We start from the raw sequence: 21,912 nt of genomic DNA on the forward strand, positions 1-21,912 counted from the left end.
GAAAGCTAGTTGGGTGACTTTGGGCCACTCACTGGGAGGCTGGGTATTCTAGTCTCACCTTAGGCCTGAAAGCCAAGTGGGTGACTTTGGGCCACTTACCAGGAGCCTGGGAGTTCTAGTCTCACCTTAGGCATGAAAGCTAGTTGGGTAACTTTGGGCCACTCAGCAGGAGGCTGGGAGTTCTAGTCTCACCTTAGGCATGAAAGCTAGTTGGGTAACTTTGGGCCACTCACCAGGAGGCTGGGAGTTCTAGTTCCTCTTTAAGCATGAAAGGTAGTTGGGTGACTTTGGGCCACTCACCAGGAGCCTGGGAGTTCTAGTCTCACCTTAGGCATGAAAGCTAGTTGGTTGACTTTGGGCCACTCACCAGGAGGCTGGGAGTTCTAGTTCCTCTTTAAACATGAAAGCTAGTTGGGTGACTTTGGGCCACTCACTGGGAGGCTGGGAGTTCTAGTCTCACCTTAGGCCTGAAAGCCAAGTGGGTGACTTTGGGTCACTCACCAGGAGCCTGGGAGTTCCAGTCCCTCTTTAAGCATGAAATCTGACTGAGTGGCTAGAACTTCCAGTCACTAGGGGGCTGGGAGTTCTAGTGTCAAATTAGGCATGAAATCCAGCTGGGTGACTTTGGGCCAATGTCTCTCAGCCAAGCCTACCTCACAGGGTTGTTGTGGGGAAAAATCAGCGTAAGAAGGAACATTGTATACATTCACCACCTCCAGTTATTTGTGAAAATAAAATTTTTAAAAGGCAGGATGCGAATGAATGAATGAGTGAATGAATGAATAAATATTAAAAAAAATACAGCAAGAACATTGGGGAGACGCCACTTGAAAAGTGGCCTCGGCTTCACCCTCTTCCAGCTGTCTGCCGATCAATCCCGAAGGCTTAGGAGAGCTTCCGTCTTCCGTCGCAGTCTACCTTGGAGGAAGGGCGGGGAGGTTTCCTGCTGCTCAGACTCCCAGGGGGGGAAAGCGAGTGATTTCTAGCCCTTCTTTCTCCGCAGATCAACGCGGTGGAGCAGTTCATCAACCACGTCAACTCGCGCATGCGCCACTACCAGGAGCAGCAGCGCCTGGCCAACACCGTCAGCCGCATAGACGCCTACGAGGTGGTGGAGGGGAGCACCGACGAAGTGGACAAGGTGAGGCCGGGATCTGGGGGGGCAGGACGCAAGGAAGACCAGTCCCAGAGCTCTCAGCACGGGTAGTCCTCGACTTACGACGGGTTGCCTAGCAGAGACTCACTGTCTCCTGGTGATTGGCCCAAAGTCACCCTTAAAGAGGAACTATAACTCCCAATCACCCGGCGATTGGCCCAAAGCCACCCACATGGCTTTCAGGTCTAAGGCAAGACTAGAATTCCCAGTCTCTTCTCCCCCCCCCTGCCCCTCCCCCCCCCCAGATCCTAAAGGAGTTCCAGCACCTGGATCTGACCGGCCCAATCCCCGGGACGTCGCGAGAGGAGACGCGACAGCTGCTTCTGGAGGGGCCCCTCAAGATGAGGGAAGGCAAAGACAGCAAGGTGGGTCCCTGAAAAGGTTGGGGGGGGGGCTGGAAAAGGGCCAGGGGGAGGGGCTAGCTCTGCTTTGGGGCCGGTGGGAGAAAGGAGGGGTAAGGAGGGGTTGTGGGAAGGGATGGGGGCTAGCTTTCTGCTTGCAGGGATGATTGGATCAGGTCAATTCCCCAAGTGCCCCATTCAGCGCACCAAACTTCTCCATTGCAGAGAAAGTCACAAGTGCATCATTTAGCTCTGGTTGGCATTTCCTTCCTTCCTTCCTTCCTTCCTTCCTTCCTTCCTTCCTTCCTTCCTTCCTTCCTTCCTTCCTTCCTTTCTATATTTCTTTCTTATTCCTTCCTATTTCTTTCCTCCCTCCCTCTCCCTCCTGATTCTTCTCCCTCCCTCCCTCTCTCTCTCTCTCTTTTCTTTCTCTTTCTTTCTTCCTTTTTTCCCTTTCTTATTCCTCCCTCCCTCCTTTCTATATTCCTTTCTTATTCCTTCCTATTTCTTTCCTCCCTCCCTCTCCCTCCTGATTCTTCTCCCTCCCTCCCTCTCTTTCTTTTCTTTCTCTTTCTTTCTTCCTTTTTTTCTTTCTTATTCCTCCCTCCCTCCTTTCTATATTTCTTATTCCTTCCTATTTCTTCCCTCCCTCCTTCCGACCCACCCACAGACATCCCCAAACCCACCGGGGTCCCCAGGGCGGGAGGTCCCTCCCCTTCCCTGCCCCCCCTCCCCGCCTGCTCCTGACCCCTCTCTTCTCCTCTCTCTCTCTCTCTCTCTCTGGCCAGATGGACGTCTACTGCTTCCTCTTCACCGACCTCTTCCTCATCACCAAGCCGGCCAAGAAGGCCGAGCGCACCCGGGTGGTCCGGCAGCCCCTCCTCATTGACAAGCTGGTGTGTCGGGCACTCCGGGATCCAGGTAAGATACACACACACACTCACACACACGCCACAATCTGAATTCCCAACTTTAACAAACGTTCCTTTACTTGCTGTATTAAGAGATCCCCGGCCGTCCTCGACTTAACGACCACAATGGTTGCCCCCAAAATTTACGTTTGTTAAGAGAGGCAGCTATTAAGTGAGCTTTGCCCCAGGTTACGACCGTTCCTGCCCTCCGTTGGGAAGCGAATGGCTGGCGTTCTTTAGCAAGGCAGGGGGAGCTTTCAGTGCCCTTGGCATTTCGGTCAATAAATGAATATGGTTGTAAGTCGGGGACTTCCTGTAAGCTTTTTTTTTTTTTTGGTCTGTGTCTCCCCCCCCCCTCTTCCTCCCCCCCCCCCAAAGGATCCTTCCTGCTGATCTACCTGAACGAGTTTGGCAGTGCCGTGTCTGCTTACACCTTCCAGACCAGTGGGCAGTCTCTGTGCCGGAGCTGGGTGGAGGCTCTCTGTAACGCTCAGGTAGGCAGTGCTGGGCCCTGGAGGCTCTTTCCCAGGGAGGTCTCCACATGGATGGACAGAAGAGTCTCTCTAGCTGAAGGCTGACTAGTATAATGCGGTCTTTCTTTCTTTCTTTCTTTCTTTCTTTCTTTCTTTCTTTCTTTCTTTCTTTCTTTCTTTCTTTCTTTCTTCTCCTCCCTCCCTCCCTCCCTCCCTCCCTCCCTCCCTCCTTCCTTTTTTTCCTCCCTTTTGGATCCTTCCTTCCCTCCCTTTCCTTTTTTCTCCTTCTTTCCTTCCCTCCCTCCCTCCTTTCCTTTTTTCTCCTTATTTCCTTTGTTTCTGATCCTTCCTTCCTTCTCTTTCCTTTTTCTCCTTCCATCCTTCCCTCCATCCCTTCTTTTCTTTTTGTCCTTCCTTCCTCCCTTCTTCATTCCTTCCTTCCTTCCCTCCCTTTCCTTTTTTCTCCTTCTTTCCTTCCCTCCCTCCCTCCTTTCCTTTTTTTCTCCTTATTTCCTTTGTTTCTGATCCTTCCTTCCTTCTCTTTCCTTTTTCTCCTTCCATCCTTCCCTCCCTCCCTTCTTTTCTTTTTGTCCTTCCTTCCTCCCTTCTTCATTCCTTCCTTCCTTCCCTCCCTTTCCTTTTTTCTCCTTCTTTCCTTCCCTCCCTCCCTCCTTTCCTTTTTTTCTCCTTACTTCCTTTCTTTCTGATCCTTCCTTCCTTCTCTTTCCTTTTTCTCCTTCCATCCTTCCCTCCATCCCTTCTTTTCTTTTTGTCCTTCCTTCCTCCCTTCTTCATTCCTTCCTTCCTTCCTTCCCTCCCTTTCCTTTTTTCTCCTTCTTTCCTTCCCTCCCTCCCTCCTTTCCTTTTTTTCTCCTTACTTCCTTTCTTTCTGATCCTTCCTTCCTTCTCTTTCCTTTTTCTCCTTCCATCCTTCCCTCCATCCCTTCTTTTCTTTTTGTCCTTCCTTCCTCCCTTCTTCATTCCTTCCTTCCTTCCCTCCCTTTCCTTTTTTCTCCTTCTTTCCTTCCCTCCCTCCCTCCTTTCCTTTTTTTCTCCTTATTTCCTTTGTTTCTGATCCTTCCTTCCTTCTCTTTCCTTTTTCTCCTTCCATCCTTCCCTCCATCCCTTCTTTTCTTTTTGTCCTTCCTCCCTCCCTTTCTTCCTTTCCTTTCTGATCCTTCCCTCCCTTTCCTTTTTTCTCCTTCCTTCCTCCCTTCTTCATTCCTTCCTTCCTTCCCTCCCTTTCCTTTTTTCTCCTTCTTTCCTTCCCTCCCTCCCTTCTTTCCTTTTTTTCTCCTTACTTCCTTTGTTTCTGATCCTTCCTTCCTTCTCTTTCCTTTTTCTCCTTCCATCCTTCCCTCCATCCCTTCTTTCCTTTTTGCCCTCCCTTCCTCCTTCCTTCCTTCCCTTTCTGATTCTTCCCTCCCTCCCTTTCCTTTTTTCTCCTTCCTCCCTCCCTTCTTCCTTCCTTCCTTCCTTCCTTCCTTCCTATATGTTAAGCTATATAAATATCTATATTTTTCCTTGTGTTTTTCGAGAGAGTCTCTCTTTGTGACGCTGCTCTGCTCCCCCTCCCACAGAATAAGCTGCAGCAGCTGCGTCTTCAGGAACTCCAACGCAACCAGTGGCTTCCTCAGGTGGTGGAAGCCAAGGTGGAAGAGGAAGAGGAGGAGGAAGGAGAAGGGGAGGAGGAAGGCAACAGGGACTCCTCGGAAGCCAGTTCCCCTCCCACCCTCCGGAAAAGCACCAGCAGCTTGGACTCCCAGCAGTGGTGAGTCCCGGGGGGAAGGGGGGGGAGGAGGTAAAAAGAGTCACTGGAGGTGACCCTCACCCAACTTCCTCTCTCGGTTTGCAGCCTCTCCGACGGATCCACCGACACCATCTCGGTGATCGCGGCCGAGACAGGCGAGGAATTCCATTCGCCTTCCTTTGACGGCAGCCAGTTCCTCCCCCCGCTGGAGGAATTGAGCATCGGCCCCCTCCCCAATTCTGCCACACCCTCCTTGGAGATGGAAGACCCTCTCCCCGACACCCCCGGAGCCTTGCCGAAACCGGAACCCAGCCCCTGCAGCTGCTCGTCCTTCGACAGCGCCTACGGGACCCTCTCGCTCGGCTCGCTACACGACCTCGGGGAGCCGCCGCTGCCACAGGGGGATATGGCAGCTGCGGAGGAGGAAGAGGAGGATGTCGCCAAGACAGGTTCCCCCAAGCTGCGTCGGCAGACGCCTGTCCAGCTCCTGCCCACCAAGACCAAGGTGCTGAAGTCCAAATCCGAAGCCAACCTTGCGCAGGTGCTATCGCCCTCGTTATTCCTCGTCCAGAGTCAAAGTTTGTCTGAACTTTCTCCACCAATCATGCTGTCCGGGGGTCCCTCCACGCAGGAGCCCCAAGGCCAGCTCATCTGCAGGGTCTTTAGCAGTAGCAGCAATAACAGCAGCACTTCCGAACTCTCCGAAGCTGAGGAGACGTCCTCGTCGGGGATCTGCGTCTCTCCGGGGTTGGCGGTCGCCGTCTCGAGTGGACCGCCGTCACCGTGCTGGCCGGACGAGGAGCATCCAAGCGAGGAGCTGTCGGAGGAGCAGCAGGCATTTTCTGACCCGTCGGCGATTCAGCACCGGAAGTTGACTTTGGGCCAGCTGTACCGCCTCCACACCACGCTGCTGCTCAACTCCACGCTTACGGCCTCGTGAGTGTGGGTGGCGAGAGGGTGGCGGGTGGGAGCCCGGCTGAGAGGACCCCTGAGCTGTCCTCTTGAAGGGGGGGGGGAAGGCAGGATGCTGAATTGTGGGGATTAAAATTCAGGCACTCGTATTCAGATCAACGGACTCATATTTATGACGGTCGCAGTGTTCCAGAGTCATGCAATCCCCTTTTGCGACCTCCTGACCAGCAAAGTCAATGGGGAAGTCGGATTCACTTAACAACTGTGTGACTCGCTTAGCAAATGCAGGGATTCCGTTAGTAGCGGTGGCAAGAAAGGTTGTAAAGTGGGACAAACTCACTTAAGAACCGTCTTGCTTAACCACATAAATGGTGGCCACGTGACCACTGAGATACTGCAAGGGCTGTAAGTGTGAAAAGCGGTCATAAGTCCCTTCCTTCCATGGCAAATGGTTATAACGTCTTATTTTCTCATCTCTTGCAGGGAGGTATGAGAAGCGCCGGAAGAAGAGAACCAAATGCAGGACAGAAGTCCAGTTCTGTGGTCGCACCCATCCCCCGTGGGCATCAAGACCACCCCTCCGCCCCAAAGGGGTGGGCACAAGGACGGAGCACAGCATCCCAAACCGGGACCACTTTTCTGTACGGGCGTGATCCCAATCGATGTGTTTGCGGCCGCTGTGCACCCTTGGCCCGAGGACATGACAGACAAAGGAAAAGTGGGGGGCAGGAGGGTAGGGGCCCCCCAGAGTGCCCCCCCCAGCAACAGCTTCCCAGGAACTTCAAAATTGAACCCCAAGTTTTCCCTTTTGCACTGTGTCAATTCCTCCCGGTTCAATTCTCCTCTCTGGACACACAGGGTGGAGAAGGATCATTCAAGTGGAACTCCGTGCGATGTTTTCTCCGTTGTTTTTCTCCCTCGGCTCTTCTTCCCTCGTTACCCCAAATCTCCCCATATCGAGCCTTGTTACTCCCCCTTGGACGTGCGCCTCGCTGGCCATGGTCACCCCTCCCCAAACCCCTTTCCAGACCACCTAAAATTTGCTCGTCCGAGCTTGCCCCGTGCCATGTGCAGCGCTCAATCCTCAGAGCACCAAGAAGGGACTTTCCAGTCTCGATTATCCTGCCTGGACAATGGGTATGACCACCCCCCACCCCCGACTCATCCTGTTCCCGTAGCGGTACGGAGTCTTCCCATCCAGCAGGAGAAAAATAAAGACTCCACAGCAACAAAATAAACAAGTGTTGTACAGAACAACGTAAAGGTCATCTAGTCCAACCCCGGCATACTGAGAGTGGGAGGAAGGGGTTCGAGCCGGGGTTGGCTGTTTTTCGGGAAAGACAGGAGAAAGAACCGGAAGGTCGGAGAAGGAAAACGAGTGAAGAAAGATAACCAAAGTGATCCGAGGAACGAGAAAGCAGATGGCGGCAGGAAGGATGAAGGATTGCAAGCTGGGCGTATCGGAAGAAGGAAAAATGGAACAGCTTCCTGTTGAGTTAACGACAAAATTGACCTTGAGGCCATCTATGGGGACGTCGGTGCCCCTCGGGGACCTTCCAGTTTTGGGGTGACAATTGTCCTGGTTTCATTCTATGACTAACGTCTTCCGTGGACGAAAAACTGAATTGGGGCCCCGCTTGGACGCTGGACCAAAGCCCACCCCCAAATGTATCGGCTGCTCGACGTAACTCTGAAACGATGCATTTTTTCCCTAGCAACCCCCCCCCCCTTTTTAAAAATCAGGGTGTGTTGCATTTTGCGTTGGCTTATAACGTTGCTTATTTATTGCGCTTGTATTCTTGCGCCCCCCCCACCAACCCCCCCGTTTTTCAATGGGGCAGGAGAAGGGGTGGTGTAACTCGTTCAGTTTCTTACCGACCATGGCGTGACGTGGGTTTCGTGGCTGCCCTCCCCAGAGAGGCTGTGGGGAGGGGTCTTCATTTTGCAACTCTCCTTTTTTTTTTTTTTTTGGCAAATGTGATTTGCTAGGCGTAATAATTGGTTCCCCCCCATTAAAGGCCGATTAAATCTTACGAATTTTATTTTCTGTCCTGGGGTGCAGTTGTGGAGGAGGGGGTGGGGTGGGGTGGGGGGAGGCTGTGGCTGTGGCTGGGTTTGGGCATGGCAGCAAACCATCATTGCTTGCTGGGTTTGGGTGGGAAATCCAGCCTATGGCGGCTTGCTCAACAAACCAGGATTTGGATACGCAACACAATTAACTGAGTTTTCCCTGATGGGGCACTTCCTCTTTCCTTTGGTGGAATTCATTGCCAGAATTGCTTTGGGACTGGCAGTCCTTGACTTACGACCATTCATTTAGTGATGGAAGTTACAACGGCACCGAAAAAAGCCGACTTAGGACTGTTTTTCCCACTTAACGACGGTCGCAGATTCTCCTGTAATTCCAAATTCAAGACACTTGGCAGCCGGCTCATATTTACGACGGTCGCAGTGATCCCCTTTGGCGACCTTCTGACGAGCAAAGCCAATGGGGAAGCAGGACTTCACTTAACGACTGCCTGGTTCACTTAATGATGGTGGCAAAAAGGTCGTAAAATAGGAACACGGCTCGCTTCACAACCCACCTTTGCTTAGAAGAATGGAAATTCTGCTCCCAGTTTTGGTCGTAAGCCGAGGACCGCCTGTAACCAATGATGCCAGTCCGATGCCCCCCTTTTTAACCACAGTTATCTGGGGTGATCACCCCCCTCTTTTTCTACGAGGGAGGGGGGAAACCCCTAAGGCCTGTACGTCAGTCACTGCCTCCTTCACTCATAATTTCCAATCCCTATTTCACCCCGTTGCAAACCGAGCTTTTCAATCCATTTGCATAAAAGGCGGGTGGTATTTTTTCTTCTTTTTCTTCTCTGTCCTTTTTTTTTCCGAGAAAAAAGCTCGCTCTTTAGCAAAGTTCACCAAGTCACATTGTCAAAACCAAAAAATAACTCCGGCACGTTTAGCTTCCTCTAACTTTTTCGTCGTCTTCCTCTTGAACCCTAAAAGAATTTTTTTCACCCCGAATTTGATCTTCAACAAACGAAAAGAGGGGAAGGTATGAAGTTTTTTTTCAACCTCACCCACCTCTTCATTTTTCTTACTAATACTTTCCACAACTTTTTCAAAAGTTTCCCGCTGGATCCCTCGGCTTGAGAAAAAAAAAAAGAGCTTGCACTTTTAAATTTTATTTCATTTTTGGGTTCTTTTTTTTTTTAAATTGCATTTCCTTCCAGGTAGCCTCTGCAGGTTGGTGTTTACTTTTTTTCGGAGACACCTGGGGGACACAGCTGGGTGGGCTGTTGGGGGGGGAGGGCTGGTTTCCTGAGCCTTGTGGTGTTGTGAGGGGGGGGATGATCAGTGGCCGTAATGTCTCTTTACCGCAAGCGATGCATAGTGGGGTGACGTACCTCAGCTGCTGTGGTAAGCACCCGCTGGCATCCGAGTTTGCAAAACTTCATTTATGCAGACGGAAAATCTGCCGGGTTAATTCACAGCCAGGCGCAAGGTTGATTCAGCCGAGTCTCAGCTGTCTTCCTTCCAAAAGGTAAGTGAGATTTTTCTCTCACTTCTTGCTTTGATTCTTTTGCAAGGGGGCTTCTGGTTTTCTGCCTCGTTCTAACAGGAGCCTTGAGAATGGGGTGTCTCAGGGATGAGATGAGCTCCCCCATCGGTTTGGGTTTCGTCCCTCTTCCCCATCTGTCTCAATTTAATTGGCGGGTTTTGTTTTTTTTTCTCATTTGAAAAAGAATCTAAAAACCAACCTCTCTTAAAAATCTCGGTAAGAACTTTTTCAAAATCTTTTTTTAAAAACTTTTTAAATTAAAAAAAAAACTTTCAAAACTTTAAAGGCCTTTTCCAAAACTGTTTCAAAAAGACTTTAAAACTAAACTTGAAACGTTAAAACATTTTAAGAACTGTTAAAAACTTTTAAAAACTCTTTAAAAACTCTTTTCAAACCTTTTTTTTAAAAAACTCTTTAAAAGTCTTAAATACCTTGGAAAAAGTTTTTAAAAATTGCTTTTTAAAAAAAAACTTTGAAAGATTTTAAGAATCTTTTAAAAACTTTAAAACTCTTTAAAGACATTTTTAAAACCTTTTTAAATACGTTTTTAAAACCTTTTTTAAAAATCCTCTAAAAGTTTTTAAGATCTCTTTAAAAACTTTAAAAAAAACTAAATAACTTAAAAAATCTTAAATACCTTGGAAAAGGTTTTTTGAAAATTCTTGTAAAATCTTTAACAATATTTTTGAAGTCTCAAATATCTCTTAAAGTATCTATTTTTGGAGTTGGTTTGGGGATTTTTTTAAAAAAAATAATGTTTTTTTCCCACTTTGGAAGAATTCTGGTGGTTTTAATAAATGCACAGAGAATGATATTTAAAGGGCATCACTTTCTGAAAACTTTGGGGAGGGGGGGTTGGCAAAGGAAGCCGATAGATCTTGTGAAGTGGAAGCAGGAAAGAGGTGGGAAGCAGGATAGTGCAACTGGAAGGGATACCCAAGGATCATCTAGTCCAGCCCTCTGTAGCATGCAAGACAGCCAGTAACCCCACCATGAGAAGTTACTGTCCTGTTTCTCTCAAGCCACCAAAGATGGAAAACTACCATGGCTGGATAATTGAACATTAGGAAGGTGGAGATATTTGGATGGACACACAAACATCAAAGTCTTTTGACAACCTGAGATACAACTTAATTTCAACAACCAGGTTATGTTGTTAAGTGACACGAACCCTTAACCTTGCTTTTGAGGTTCTCAGGTGTGTCCCATCTCAGCTAAACCTAGTTCCTGGATTCAGGATCCTGCAAAAGGCTTGCGTTTTTTTATTCCTGCACTAGATTGTGCTTTTACACACAATTATGTGTGTGTTGCCTGTTGTGTGTGTTGTTTAATGCATAGGCCTCAAATGGCCACCAGGGTGCTCTGATACTAGCTTTTTCTCCTAGGGTTGCAAGATTCGAGTTGCAATTCTGCCAAAGGGCCACCAGGGGGCCACCAAAGTGGCATCCGATGGCGCCCCTGGTGGTCATCTGGATTAATGCAGCTGAGATTTGCAACCATCCTATTCCTTTTACAAATTGGGGTTGGTTCCGATCCCAGCCTGATTGGAAAAGGGGTGTTTGTAACAGATGGGGAGATTTCACCAGCCTGCCATGTTAATCCTGGCCAAGATACTAGTCCTCATTTTTTTGATGTTTTTTTTAATTTGCACTCCCATGTTTGCAGAGTGAGATATGCCTGGACTGTCATTCCCGGCAAATACGTTAAGGTCATTAAGAGAAAAACAAGACTGTGGGTTCCATGCACGGGAAGTGTAAACCCTGTGCAAACTGCCCCCTCCTCCTCTCTGTGCGGGAAAGGGTTAAACGGGGGAGGAGATCGTATTTCGGGAAAGGAAGTAGATTTAATCTGGAGCTGACTGTACCCCGATAAGGATCTCCAAGGGCAGGGCCCACACTACGGGGTAATCTATTTTGGAAATAGGATGTGAGCTTTGATGCTCAACGCAGGGCGAATGGCGCTAGAAACCTTTGCTTCAGAGTGAAGGCATGTGTCATGCATCTTCCAATTTAGATGGTTTTGGTTTGTTTCCTAGTACGATTTGGTAGATTATTGGTTACCTTGACTATCCACAAAATGTTGCATCTTTTTATTCTTGATGAATGTATTTTATCCTCCTTATGTACACAGAGAGCCTCTGCACCAAGGACAATTTCCTTGCGTGTCCAATCACACATGGCCAATAAAGAATTCTATTCTCCTCTACTCTATTCTTCTGTTCTATTCTATTTTATTTATGTGGTTTTGCTTGCTTTTTAGTATAACTTGATTGCTTATTAGTAACCCATGACTATCACTAAGTGTTGTATCTTATGATTCTAGATGAATGTATATTTTAGTTTTCTTCAGGTACACTGAGAGCATCTGCACCAAAGACAAATCCCTTGCGTGTCCAATCACACTTGGCCAATAAAGAATTCTATTCTATTCTATTCTACTCTACTGTACATTCTATTCCTTATTTTATTCTACTCTACTCTCTGTTCTGTTCAGTTCCAATCTATTCCATTCCAATCAACTCTACCCTACTCTACTCTATTCTGTTCCGTTCTATTCCATTCTATTCCTTATTGTACTCTATTCCTTATTCTATTCCATTCCATTCCACATTCTATTCTATTCTATTCCTTATTGTATTGTATTCTATTCTATTCTACTCTACTTTATTCTATTCCTTATTCTATTCTTTATTCTATTCTATTCCTTATTCTATTCTATTCCTTATTCTATTCCTTATTCTATTCTGTTCTGTTCTATTCTAAAAACCACACACAGGCACCCTCTGAATTCTTGGTATGATGTTAGAAAAGCGGTAAACCCGTTTCCAAAAGCATAGCACCAAAAGAAAAACGACGGGGAGGGAAAGGGGGGGGGGGGAGAGACCAAATGTGAATACCAGCCATTAATCACTTTTTTTTCCTGACTGGCTCCAGCTAAAAGTTTCTGCTTTCTGCTGAAATTGCTCTGAATTTTCCTGGACAGAGAAACCGTCCTTTTAAAGTCTTTTGTGTCTCGTTTTATATCCTACCCGGGCTCTTAAAAAAAAAAAGCACAGTCGAAGAAGTTCATGCCGGCAGGTGTTAAAAATGTGGTGAGAAGAACGAGTGAGCGAAGGGCAAAAGTTAAACCAATGTAAAGCCAGAAGGGAGCTTCGTCCTGTGGCGAGGTGGCCAACAAACAGACTTCATCAAGGAATAAAAGAAACGAGGGTCCAAAAATAAACCAAGATGTTGTAAGATGAGGAGTGGGACTGGGGGGTCTTTATTTGTTTCATCTTGATTTTTCTTCTCCAGGAGAGTCCCGAAAAAATAAATCTAGAAAGGAAGAAGCAATTGGAAGGTGTGCAATTTTGGGGAGACCTATGGATAAGGAGGCGAGTACATATAGGCAAAGTATAAACCACATATTTTTGAAGCAGAGTTCATGGAAAATATAGGGAGTCCTCAACTTATGACCATAATAATCATCATCTCCTCCTCCTCCTCCTCCTCCATAATCCCTTAGTGGGGTGGAATCTGGTCAACTGAATGGAGCTGAGTGTTTAGTGGCCCGATGCCCTTCCTGTCACCAGAGCGGAGTTTTTTTATTCAGCAGATAGTATATTCTCATTGTTCCCAGAGAGAGAAATATCTGCCTCTCCCTAGGATCGAACTCACAGCCTCCTGATTGTGAGGTGATAGCTCCACCTCTAGGCCATTGCACCACTCTTACAACCATAAACCATGCCGGTCTTAAAGTGGGTCATATCAGGATCATGGCAAATGTAATGATATTTTATTGTACCGGTCATTAAATTTAAGAAAATGATGGGACCATCGCAACATCCCTGTGATTAAGATTCGGCAACCGACTCATATTTATGACGGTCACAGCATCCTGGGGTCACACGATCCCCTTTTGCGACAAAGTCAAGATCCACTTAACCACGCTGTGACTCACTTAGCAGCTGCAATGGTTCGCTTAACGATTGTGGCCAGGAAAGTCGTAAAACGGGGGCGCAAAACTCACTTCACAAAAGGTGTCGCTTTGCAACGGAAATTTGGGGCTCCGTGGTGGTCGTAAGTCGAAGATTATCTCGTATTTATCGACCTTGGCAACTCTAAAGATGGATGGACTTCAATTCCCAGAATTCCCCAGTCAGCTGAGTGGGGAATTCTGGGAGTTGAAGTCCACTCATCTTAAGAGTTGCTACAATTGTGGAAGCTGGCCTAGGCAATCTCCAACCACCTCTTTTTTGGCAAAAAAAAAAATCTCTCTGCCTCTTTCCCATCTCGTGGAGTCGTGAGGGTTTCGAAGGAACCCTAAAGGTCATCTAGTCCAACCCCGAACTCGAGGCAGGATTTCTCATCTCCTTTCCTCTCCTTTTAGATCTTTCTGGTGATTTTTTTGCTCTTCTCTGCTGGGTCGCAAGTCCTGGATGGGGTGAAGGATGCCAGGAAGATATTCCGAGAAGTGGAAGGATCGGCTTTGAGGAGGAAAAAAAGCTTGAGATCCGTAGGGTCAGAAAATCAGAGCAACCCTGGTAAGTCATGTGATTTCCCCCCCCCTCCCCTCGTTAAACAAAAGCTGGTTGGTCCAGATGAGTCCTGTTTCAACAAGAGTCCATGAAAATGAACATTGGGTTAAATATGGGAGTTCTAGTCCTTCCTTAGCTATGAAATCCGGCTGGGGGACTAATCGCCAGGAGACAGTGAATTCTAGTCTCGTCTTAGGCATGGGAGCTGGCTGGGGGACTTTGGGCCAGTCCTCCCCCCTCTCTCTCAGCTCAATCCAACCTTACAAGGTTGTTGTTATGGAGAAAATAGGAGGAGGAAGGTATGTTGGATAGGTTTGCTACCTTGAGTTATTATTGAGTTAATCCTAGGAGGTTACACGCGACTGGCTCCTGGGCCTAGTGAACGCTTCGTTGGGTGAGAGGTCTCTCCCGGCCGCCTTGAAAGAGGCGGTGGTGAGACCCTTGCTCAAGAAGCCTTCCCTGGACCCTACGGAGCTGGCCAATTATCGTCCTGTCTCCAACCTTCCCTTTTTGGCGAAGGTTGTAGAGAGTGTGGTGGCTTCTCAGTTCCCACGACATCTGGAGGAGAATGATTATCTAGACCCGCGCCAGTCCGGCTTTCGCCCTGGGCACAGCACAGAGACGGCCTTGGTCGCGTTGGTAGATGATCTCTGGAGGGCCAGAGATAGGGGCTGTTCCTCTATCCTGGTCCTATTAGACCTCTCGGCGGCTTTTGATACCATCGACCATGGTATCCTGTTGCGCCGACTGGAGGGGTTGGGGGTCCGGGGCACCGTTTTGCGGTGGTTCGGCTCCTACCTCTCTGGCCGGACTCAACGTGTGTTGGCAGGGGAGCAGAGGTCGACCCTATGCCCCCTTACTTGTGGGGTGCCACAGGGGTCGGTCCTCTCGCCACTCCTGTTCAACACATACATGAAGCCGCTGGGTGAGATCATCCGTGGTTTTGGGGTGGGATACCATCTGTACGCTGATGATACTCAGCTGTACATTTCCACCCCGAACCACCCCAACGAGGCCGTCGAAGTGATGTCCCGGTGTGTGGAAGCCGTACGGGTCTGGATGGATGACAACCGACTCAAGCTCAACCCTTCCAAGACGGAGTGGCTGTGGGTTCCGGCCCCCCGGTTCAACCAGTTAATTCCATCTCTGGCCATTGGGGGCATTCAACTCGCCCCCGTGGAGCGGGCGCGCAATTTGGGCGTCCTCCTGGATGCCAGGCTGTCCATGGATGACCATGTGACAGCCGTGGCCAGGGGGGCGTTCCACCAGGTTCGCCTGGTGCGCCAATTGCGCCCCCTATTGGACCGGGATGCCCTATGCACAGTCACCCATGCGCTGGTGACGTCTCGCCTGGACTACTGCAACGCTCTCTACATGGGGCTTCCCTTGAAATGCACTCGGAGACTGCAGTTGGTCCAGAATGCGGCCGCGCGGGTGATTATGGGGAGTACTAGGTACTCCCATGTGACACCTCTCCTGCGCGAGCTGCACTGGCTTCCTGTGGTCTATCGAGTGCGTTTCAAGGTCTTGATTACGATCTTTAAAGCGCTCCATGGCTCAGGACCTAGTTACCTGCGGGATCGTATTCTGCCCCATACATCCCTACGACCCATCCGCTCGCACAGAGAGGGACTTCTCCAGGTGCCGTCCACCAGACAGTGCCATGGGGCGGCGCCTAGGAGCAGAGCCTTCTCTGTGGCGGGCCCAGCCCTGTGGAATGACCTCCCCCCGGATATTAGGACCACTACTGACCTCCGCTCCTTCCGTGTCAAGCTCAAGACCCACCTATTCCAAATAGCTGGCCTGGCTCAACCATAACTTCGTATCGCTCCTGATGGGTTTTTTTTAATTTAGTAATTTTATTTAAGGGGATTTTAAATTGTGTTTTTAATTGTCTTTCACTTATAAGTCAACTCTCCTCCATGCACATATGTATATGTCTCTGTTCTTTTTGTATATATGTTTGTCTTATGTGTATTTTTATCTGTTTTGATTGTACGCCGCCCCGAGTCCTTTGGGAGAGGGTTGCGGCTAATCAAATAAAAATTATTATTATTATTATTATTATTTGTAAAAATGAAGGTGGGATAAATAGATAGACAGATAGATGATGATAGACAGACAGACAGACAGACAGACAGATAGATGATAGATAGATGATAGATAGATATAGATTGATTGGTAGATAGTTAGACAGAGATAGGTAATAGATAGAGATAGATAGATAGATAGATAGATAGATAGACAGACAGACAGACAGACAGACAGACAGACAGACAGACAGACAGATTATGGATGGAGGGACAGAAGGAAGAAGGGAGAGACAGAGAGAGAAATAGAGAGACAGAGAGACAGACAGACAGACAGACAGACTGACAGACACACATACCAGTAGATACCGGTAGGTAAGTAGGTAGGTAGGTAGGTAGGTAGGTAGGTAGGTAGGTAGATCTAGATGGAAGGAGGGAGTGAGTGAGTAAGAAAGAGAAAGAAAAGGAGGGAAGGAAGGTAAGAAGGAAGAAAGAAAGAAAGAAAGAAAGAAAGAAAGAAAGAAAGAAAGAAAGAAAGAAAAAGGGAAAGAAAGAGAAAGGAAAGAAGAGAGAGAGATAGAGAGAGAAAGAGAAAAGGAGGAAGGAAGAAGGGAGGAAGAATCAGAAAGGAGAGGAAGAGGAAGGAGGGAGGGAGGAAGTTGGACGGGGCAACTTTTAAGTCTTACTCATTACTCATACTGCAACCATTCCAGGAAAAAAACAGCGTCTTTCTCACTCGCTCCTCTTCCCCTTTTCCCCCCTGCAAGGACCCTCCTCCTCCTCCAGGAAACCCGCCCCCTGCCCCAAAGGAAAGTACCGCTACGACAGAGACAACTGTGCAGAGTGCAAAACTTGCAGAGGTCAGAACGGACAGCAGACAGGAGGGGTGGCCGGCAGGAGCGAGCACTCGGTGTGCACCCATCCGTGGCACACAAAAAGTGTTGCGTGGTCGTGTGTGCGTGTGTCCGAATCAGACCCCATGCGAGGCGGAGGGGGATTCTGGGAAACTGGCACCAAAGCCCCCGCCCCCTTCCCCTGAAACAATGCCATCCACTCCCCGCAGTTATTGGGAGGCGTAAATGGTTTTGGCCCATCGAAAACGCTTTCTTTTGCAGACGCTAACACAATTGTGAAGGAGAAGTGCCAAGGCCACCAGGACACCGAGTGTACTTGCGCCAAGGGCTATTTCAACCGACTAATCATTCCCGATCTATTCAGCTGCATGAAATGCACCAACTGCACCGCCCAGAACAGGCAGAGGCTGCAGGACTGTAAGTACATGCGCACGGCGTTAACTGTAGAGTCTATTTTAGATTTTTCTTTCAAAAATTAATTCAACAATTAGAGGTCTGGGCAGCCCTCGGCGGACGACCACCATCGCGCACCAAATTTTCCCGTGGCTAAGTGGGACAGTCGTTAAATAAGTTTGGGTCTCCGGTGACGACTTTTCTGGCCTCCCTCGGCAAGCGAATCGCTGAACGTTGGTTTCGTTTGCAAGACGGTGGTTAAGCGAGCGTCTCGGGCCCTGTTTGGCAATCTTTCTTGCCGCCAACGCGAAATGAATCGCGGCCGTGAGTAACCGTCAGGGGGAAGAGGCTGGAAATGAAGCCGAAGTCTTTCCCAAGGAGACCCTTTTTCGTCTTTGAAGGTGACTCAGCCAACGACACCAAGTGCGGATCCTGTTTTTCCGGCTTCTGCGAATCTGGAGGTGACTGCGGGCCGTGTGCCACGTAAGCCCCCACACACATACACTCTCAGCCAGTTTGGGGTGGGGTGGGGGAGGATTTAGGGTGCCCCGACCTCAGAATAATGTATTTTATTTATTAATAATGTATTTTCTTTTATTTGGAGAAAGCATAATCGAAGTGGCCACCTCCACAATGGCTACTCAAAGGATCAGCCTGACTCCCCGGTAAATGGATATCCCCCACTCCTCCCTCACCCCCCCTATCTTCCCCACACACACCCCAATGGTCCCTCAGCCCACCCATGGTCCTCGCCATACCACCACAATTGAGCCAAAAATCTCCGTTGCTAAACGAGACAGTGATCAAGTGAGTTTTGTCCCATCTTACAACCTCTCTGGCCCCCGTCATTCAGTGAAACCCTGCAGTTGTTAAGTGAAGAGCGTGGTTGTTAAGCGAATTTCCCCCTCGACTTGGCTTGTCGGAAGGTCGCCAAAGGGGGCATCACATGATCCTGGGACATTGCGACCATCGTAAATCTGAGTCAGTTGCTGAGCGAGGGATTCATTTAAACACCACAGGATTCACTGAACAACCTCAACGATTCACTTAGCAACCGGAGAAGGAAAAAAAAGATGTACAAATTGAGCCCGGCTCATTGAAGCGCCACCTTGCTTAGCGATGGGATTTTTGGTTCCCGATTGGGGTCGTAAGTCGAGGACTGTCTGTGAACCTCCTAATTCTTTCTGGGATGCAAATCCCGTCTTCACCCAACGCGCACGGGAGGATTCGCACCCCGTCCACCTCATCCTGTTCTAAAGCAACGCTACCTTTTCTAAAACTACGTTTCCTCTCCTAGCGGGATCTCCCAAAATGAGCAGTGCAACGTGGTGTGTAAAATCGGTACGTGATGTCGCTGATTATTTTTTCCCCTCCCATTTGTGGCACGCCGAAGCCGCGGTTGACATAGATAGTTAGAGAGCTGAGATTCAGGGCTTGGGGGTGAGGCCTAGGCAAATTTGTCTGGTTGGGATGGGACACCACACTGAGATCCCAGAGAAGAAGGTTAGGCTTTGAAGCTGAAAAGCACCGTCAAACGTTAGGTTTGTATTTTATTTTATTTTACATTTTTAGTTTAGTTTAGGCTTTCATTTTACTCCAGTTCACATTTTTAATTCCTTAGATTTTTATTTGATTTTAGCTTAGTTTTTTTTTAGTTTCTCTTAGATTTCTATTTTATTTGGGATATTTCTTTTACTTTAGTTTTTTTTTTTTTTGCTTTAGGTTAGATTCTTATTTTGTTTCATTTTTAGACTTTGTTTTATTTCAGATATTTATTTTAGTTTGGATTTTTGCTTTATTTTACTTTGGCTTCCTATTTTAGACTTTTCGATGTTTAATTTTTAATTTTATATTATGTTTTATGTGAGTTTTTCTTTCATTTTACTTCAGATTTTTACTTTTTATATATTTGTTTTATTTTGCTTTGGATTTTTATCTTGTTTTGGATGTTAATTTCATTGCCTTGCCTTTTGGTTTTATTTTATTTTAATTAATTAATTTAATTTAATTTAAAACGAGATATGTTTTAACTCCAGGGCCTTGCAAGCAAGCTTAGAGGTGGGGTGGGGAGGGGGATGGAATACCCCATACAAGTTTGCATAATCAATCTGATATTTAATTTTTCTGCCGATTAAGAATACGGCGTGGATCGGGCGATCCGTCGCTCCTGGAAAATCTGAAAAAAATCTTGATTTTTCCTTGATTTTACTCTTTTTCTGGTCTCAGCTGTAGGTGCTTCTGGCTGTATTATCATCCTGGCCGGAGCCCTGATTCTCTATTTTAAGAAAAGGAAAATTTCTTCGGTTCAAAAGCCCATCCCTGCTCCGAATATCTACATTAGCAAACCCCATTTCGGTAATTTTTTTTCCAATTATCGTTTTGCTGTTTATCCGCTACAGGTAATCCTCGACTTACGACTGCAACTGAGCCCAATGTTGCTTTTATTTCATTTTAGATTTTACTCTTCATTTTAAGATTTTATTCTAAGCAAGACAGTTGCCAAGCAAACGTTGCCCCCTTTCTTGCCACAGTCGCTAAGCAAATCACTGCAAGTTAAGTGCGAAGCATATCTGTCTCATCTCCCCCCCTCCCCCATGGCTGGTCAGAAGGTCGCAAAAAGGGGATGGGGTGTCCCCTGGGAAAACCACGACTGCCATAAATACGAGTTGGTTGCCATGAGGCCGAATTTTGATCACCTGGGGATCAAAACGGTCGTAAATGTGAAAAACAGCCCTAAGTCGCTGTTGTCATTAAACGAATGCTTGTACGAGTGGTGCGGTGGCCTATAGGTGGAGCTCTTGCCTCACCCTCGGGAGGCTGTGAGTTCAATCCTAGGTAGAGGCAGGTATGTCTCTCTCTGGGCACGATGAGAATATATCTGCTGAACAAAACTCCGCTCTGGTGACAGGAAGGGCAGACGGCCAGGAAACACTCAGCTCCAGTCAGTTGCCCAGATGCCACCCTGCAAGGGATTAGGTGGTCATTAAATGACAATTTTTTAAAAAAAGAATAAAATAGCAGAGTTGAAAGGGACCTTGGAGGTCTTCTAGTCCAACCCCCTGCCTAGGCAGGAAGACCTACACCATTTCAGACAATATATATAAAACGAATGCTTGTAAATTGAGGATTACCTATTTTGCACTGCCTGTTGCTCTTGAGAATGCAACACTCCAGACGTTGCTAGCGGAGATCAAACGGTGTTCATGGCTTGTTTCCAGATCCCACCTTTCTGCCAGCCTGATGGGATCTGTAATCCAACCCATCTGGAGGGGCCCATATTGGGCGTGTTAGACTGGGGTCCCCAGTTCCGTAAGCCAGTGGCACTGATTCCCTGCTGTTTTCCAGGCAGTCCGGTCTCCTCCCTTCCCGAGTCAGTCTTGCTGATGAAGAAAGCGCCCTCGCCATCCCGCTCTCTACAACAAGGGTGGCATCTCTACACCGTCATCAACGCCGTGCCCGTCCGACGGTGGAAAGAGTTTGTGAGGGGCCTGGGGCTGCGGGACAGAGAAATCGAGCTGGTAGAACTGGAGCACTCTCAATTCCGCGAGCAGCAGTACGAGATGTTGAAATGCTGGTGTCAGCAGCAGGGCGCCTCGTTGGAGGCCATTTTGGACACCCTGGAGGCCATGCAGTTGGGCAGCTGTGCCCAGGAACTGAGGGAGAATCTGCAGGTGGAGCATCTGTGGTGTAAACCATAAGGCTGACGGAAATGGGGGCCGTCCTCGTACAGGGAGATACGTTGCGGTCGAGTCGGTGTACGAGTGACAGAATGGGCCAACTCATGTGGCCATGAACATCTCGCCGCAGTCCACTCGCCACAACCAACTCGCCATGGTCATCTTGCTGCAGCCGACTCGCCGCGGCACAACTGGGTGCAGCCAACTCACCGCAGAACAAGTCTCCGCGAGAAAATTCTACACGGGATAACTCAACACGATAAATGTTACCCGCCCCTGTTTCTTTGACATTATTTCTATTTTTGTGGAAAGGGGTTTAGGGGAAACGATGCTGAAGAAACTGTGGGCGGATAACATTTATTGCGTTGAGTTATCCTGCATGCAATTTTGATTGTAGCGAGTTGTCCTAGACCCCACAAGCGTAGCGTTGTGGATGTACGGCTCCACACTGGAAATGCTCAGGACCAAACTCCAAGGGACGGTACTCAGTTGTATGAACCCTCGGCCTCGTTCACAACTTGCTCGTTCGTCTTCTGTGCAAAGGATACCCCTTGCATCTCCTCGTGAAGGGAAAATACAAGCGGACAGCGGGCAACGCATTACCGATATCGACCTAGCCGTCAAAAACATTTTGCCCAACGGTGGGAAACTCAATACCTTACTGGAAGAGCCAACAATCTTGTTTTGCCTGAGAAAACAAGATCAGTCCGATATTACGCTAACCAATCGAGGTATTATTTGAATTTTATTAACGGTATTTCTGTTCGGAATTCAGGAATGCAAGTAATTCTCAAGGTAGAACCACTCTAAATGGGAATGCGTAGCCTCTGATCCGCCCTGCCACAACTCCGCTGGCTCGCGTTCGAAAAGCTTAACAAGCCTACCTCACAGGGCTGTTGTGACCAGGTTTTGAGACTTGCTCGCTCTGGAGGGTTCAGGCACTGCAGCAGGTAGTAGTAGACATTGTATGTCACTTTTTAAATAAACGTTTAATCTGTCCTTCAGGCGCACAAGGCAACGATATTCTGGAGAGAACAGTTTTTTTTTACTGTGAATCACAAAAACATTTTAGACGCAGAAGACAATTTGTCTTCGGAGTGGCCTCAGTCTACCCATCTGCAGAAGGGGCAAAAGTTGCAGGGGAAAAGATGGACCTGTTTATCTCTATATGACTAAAATGTTGTAAGATTTCACTGGGTGAAACGCTGCATCGCAGGACGAAACTTTTTCCAACGAGGAACCTGAAAACAAAGTAACTTATGGAATGCGCCCCAAATCCGTGAGCCCCCCGATTCCCCTGGAATTGAAATTCGGCAATAAAATCTCACAAAATGCTTCCT

At 48.0% G+C, this 21,912-nt stretch overlaps 2 protein-coding genes across 8 annotated transcripts in view; both read left to right on the plus strand.

Moving 5' to 3' along the window:
• Positions 1-7,576, plus strand: part of PLEKHG5 (pleckstrin homology and RhoGEF domain containing G5) — a gene marked incomplete at its 3' end in the record, with an annotated part of 35,648 nt that extends 28,072 nt beyond the window's left edge. For 4 of the 6 annotated variants that reach the window (XM_081954908.1, XM_081954909.1, XM_081954905.1 and 1 more), the window contains 7 exons: positions 1,004-1,141; positions 1,402-1,521; positions 2,286-2,418; positions 2,787-2,902; positions 4,462-4,652; positions 4,737-5,567; positions 6,027-7,576. In XM_081954908.1, coding sequence (XP_081811034.1) covers positions 1,004-1,141; positions 1,402-1,521; positions 2,286-2,418; positions 2,787-2,902; positions 4,462-4,652; positions 4,737-5,567; positions 6,027-6,036 — 1,539 coding nt within the window. Of the gene's footprint in view, positions 1-1,003; positions 1,142-1,401; positions 1,522-2,285; positions 2,419-2,786; positions 2,903-4,461; positions 4,653-4,736; positions 5,572-6,026 lie in introns of those variants that run through there. The other 2 variants (XM_081954910.1, XM_081954906.1) reach the window with 1 other exon arrangement.
• Positions 7,577-8,977: 1,401 nt separating this feature from the next.
• On the plus strand, positions 8,978-21,335 carry TNFRSF25 (TNF receptor superfamily member 25). Of its 2 annotated transcripts, none has more exons than XM_081955032.1 (10): positions 8,978-9,084; positions 12,396-12,475; positions 13,471-13,624; positions 16,416-16,508; positions 16,764-16,919; positions 17,297-17,378; positions 17,504-17,560; positions 18,193-18,236; positions 19,122-19,250; positions 20,241-21,335. In XM_081955032.1, the coding sequence occupies exons 2-10, from the start codon at positions 12,464-12,466 to the stop codon at positions 20,591-20,593; spliced, it is 1,080 nt and encodes a 359-aa protein (XP_081811158.1). In that variant the 5' UTR covers positions 8,978-9,084; positions 12,396-12,463; the 3' UTR covers positions 20,594-21,335. The 2 variants fall into 2 exon arrangements, with proteins under 2 accessions (XP_081811158.1, XP_081811159.1); XM_081955033.1 differs by lacking the exon at positions 8,978-9,084 and adding an exon at positions 9,913-11,005.
• Positions 21,336-21,912: the final 577 nt, after the last annotated feature.

Source organism: Natrix helvetica, assembly GCF_964273705.1.
Source record: "Natrix helvetica genome assembly, chromosome: 5".
Lineage (NCBI taxonomy): Eukaryota > Metazoa > Chordata > Lepidosauria > Squamata > Natricidae > Natrix > Natrix helvetica.

Bases quoted from the DNA above. Each gene is read 5' to 3' on its own strand.
- TNFRSF25 (XM_081955032.1), top strand. The intron at 16,509-16,763 runs GTCAGAACGGAC...TTTCTTTTGCAG, and splicing joins AGAGTGCAAAACTTGCAGAG to ACGCTAACACAATTGTGAAG. The intron at 16,920-17,296 runs GTAAGTACATGC...TCGTCTTTGAAG, and splicing joins CAGGCAGAGGCTGCAGGACT to GTGACTCAGCCAACGACACC.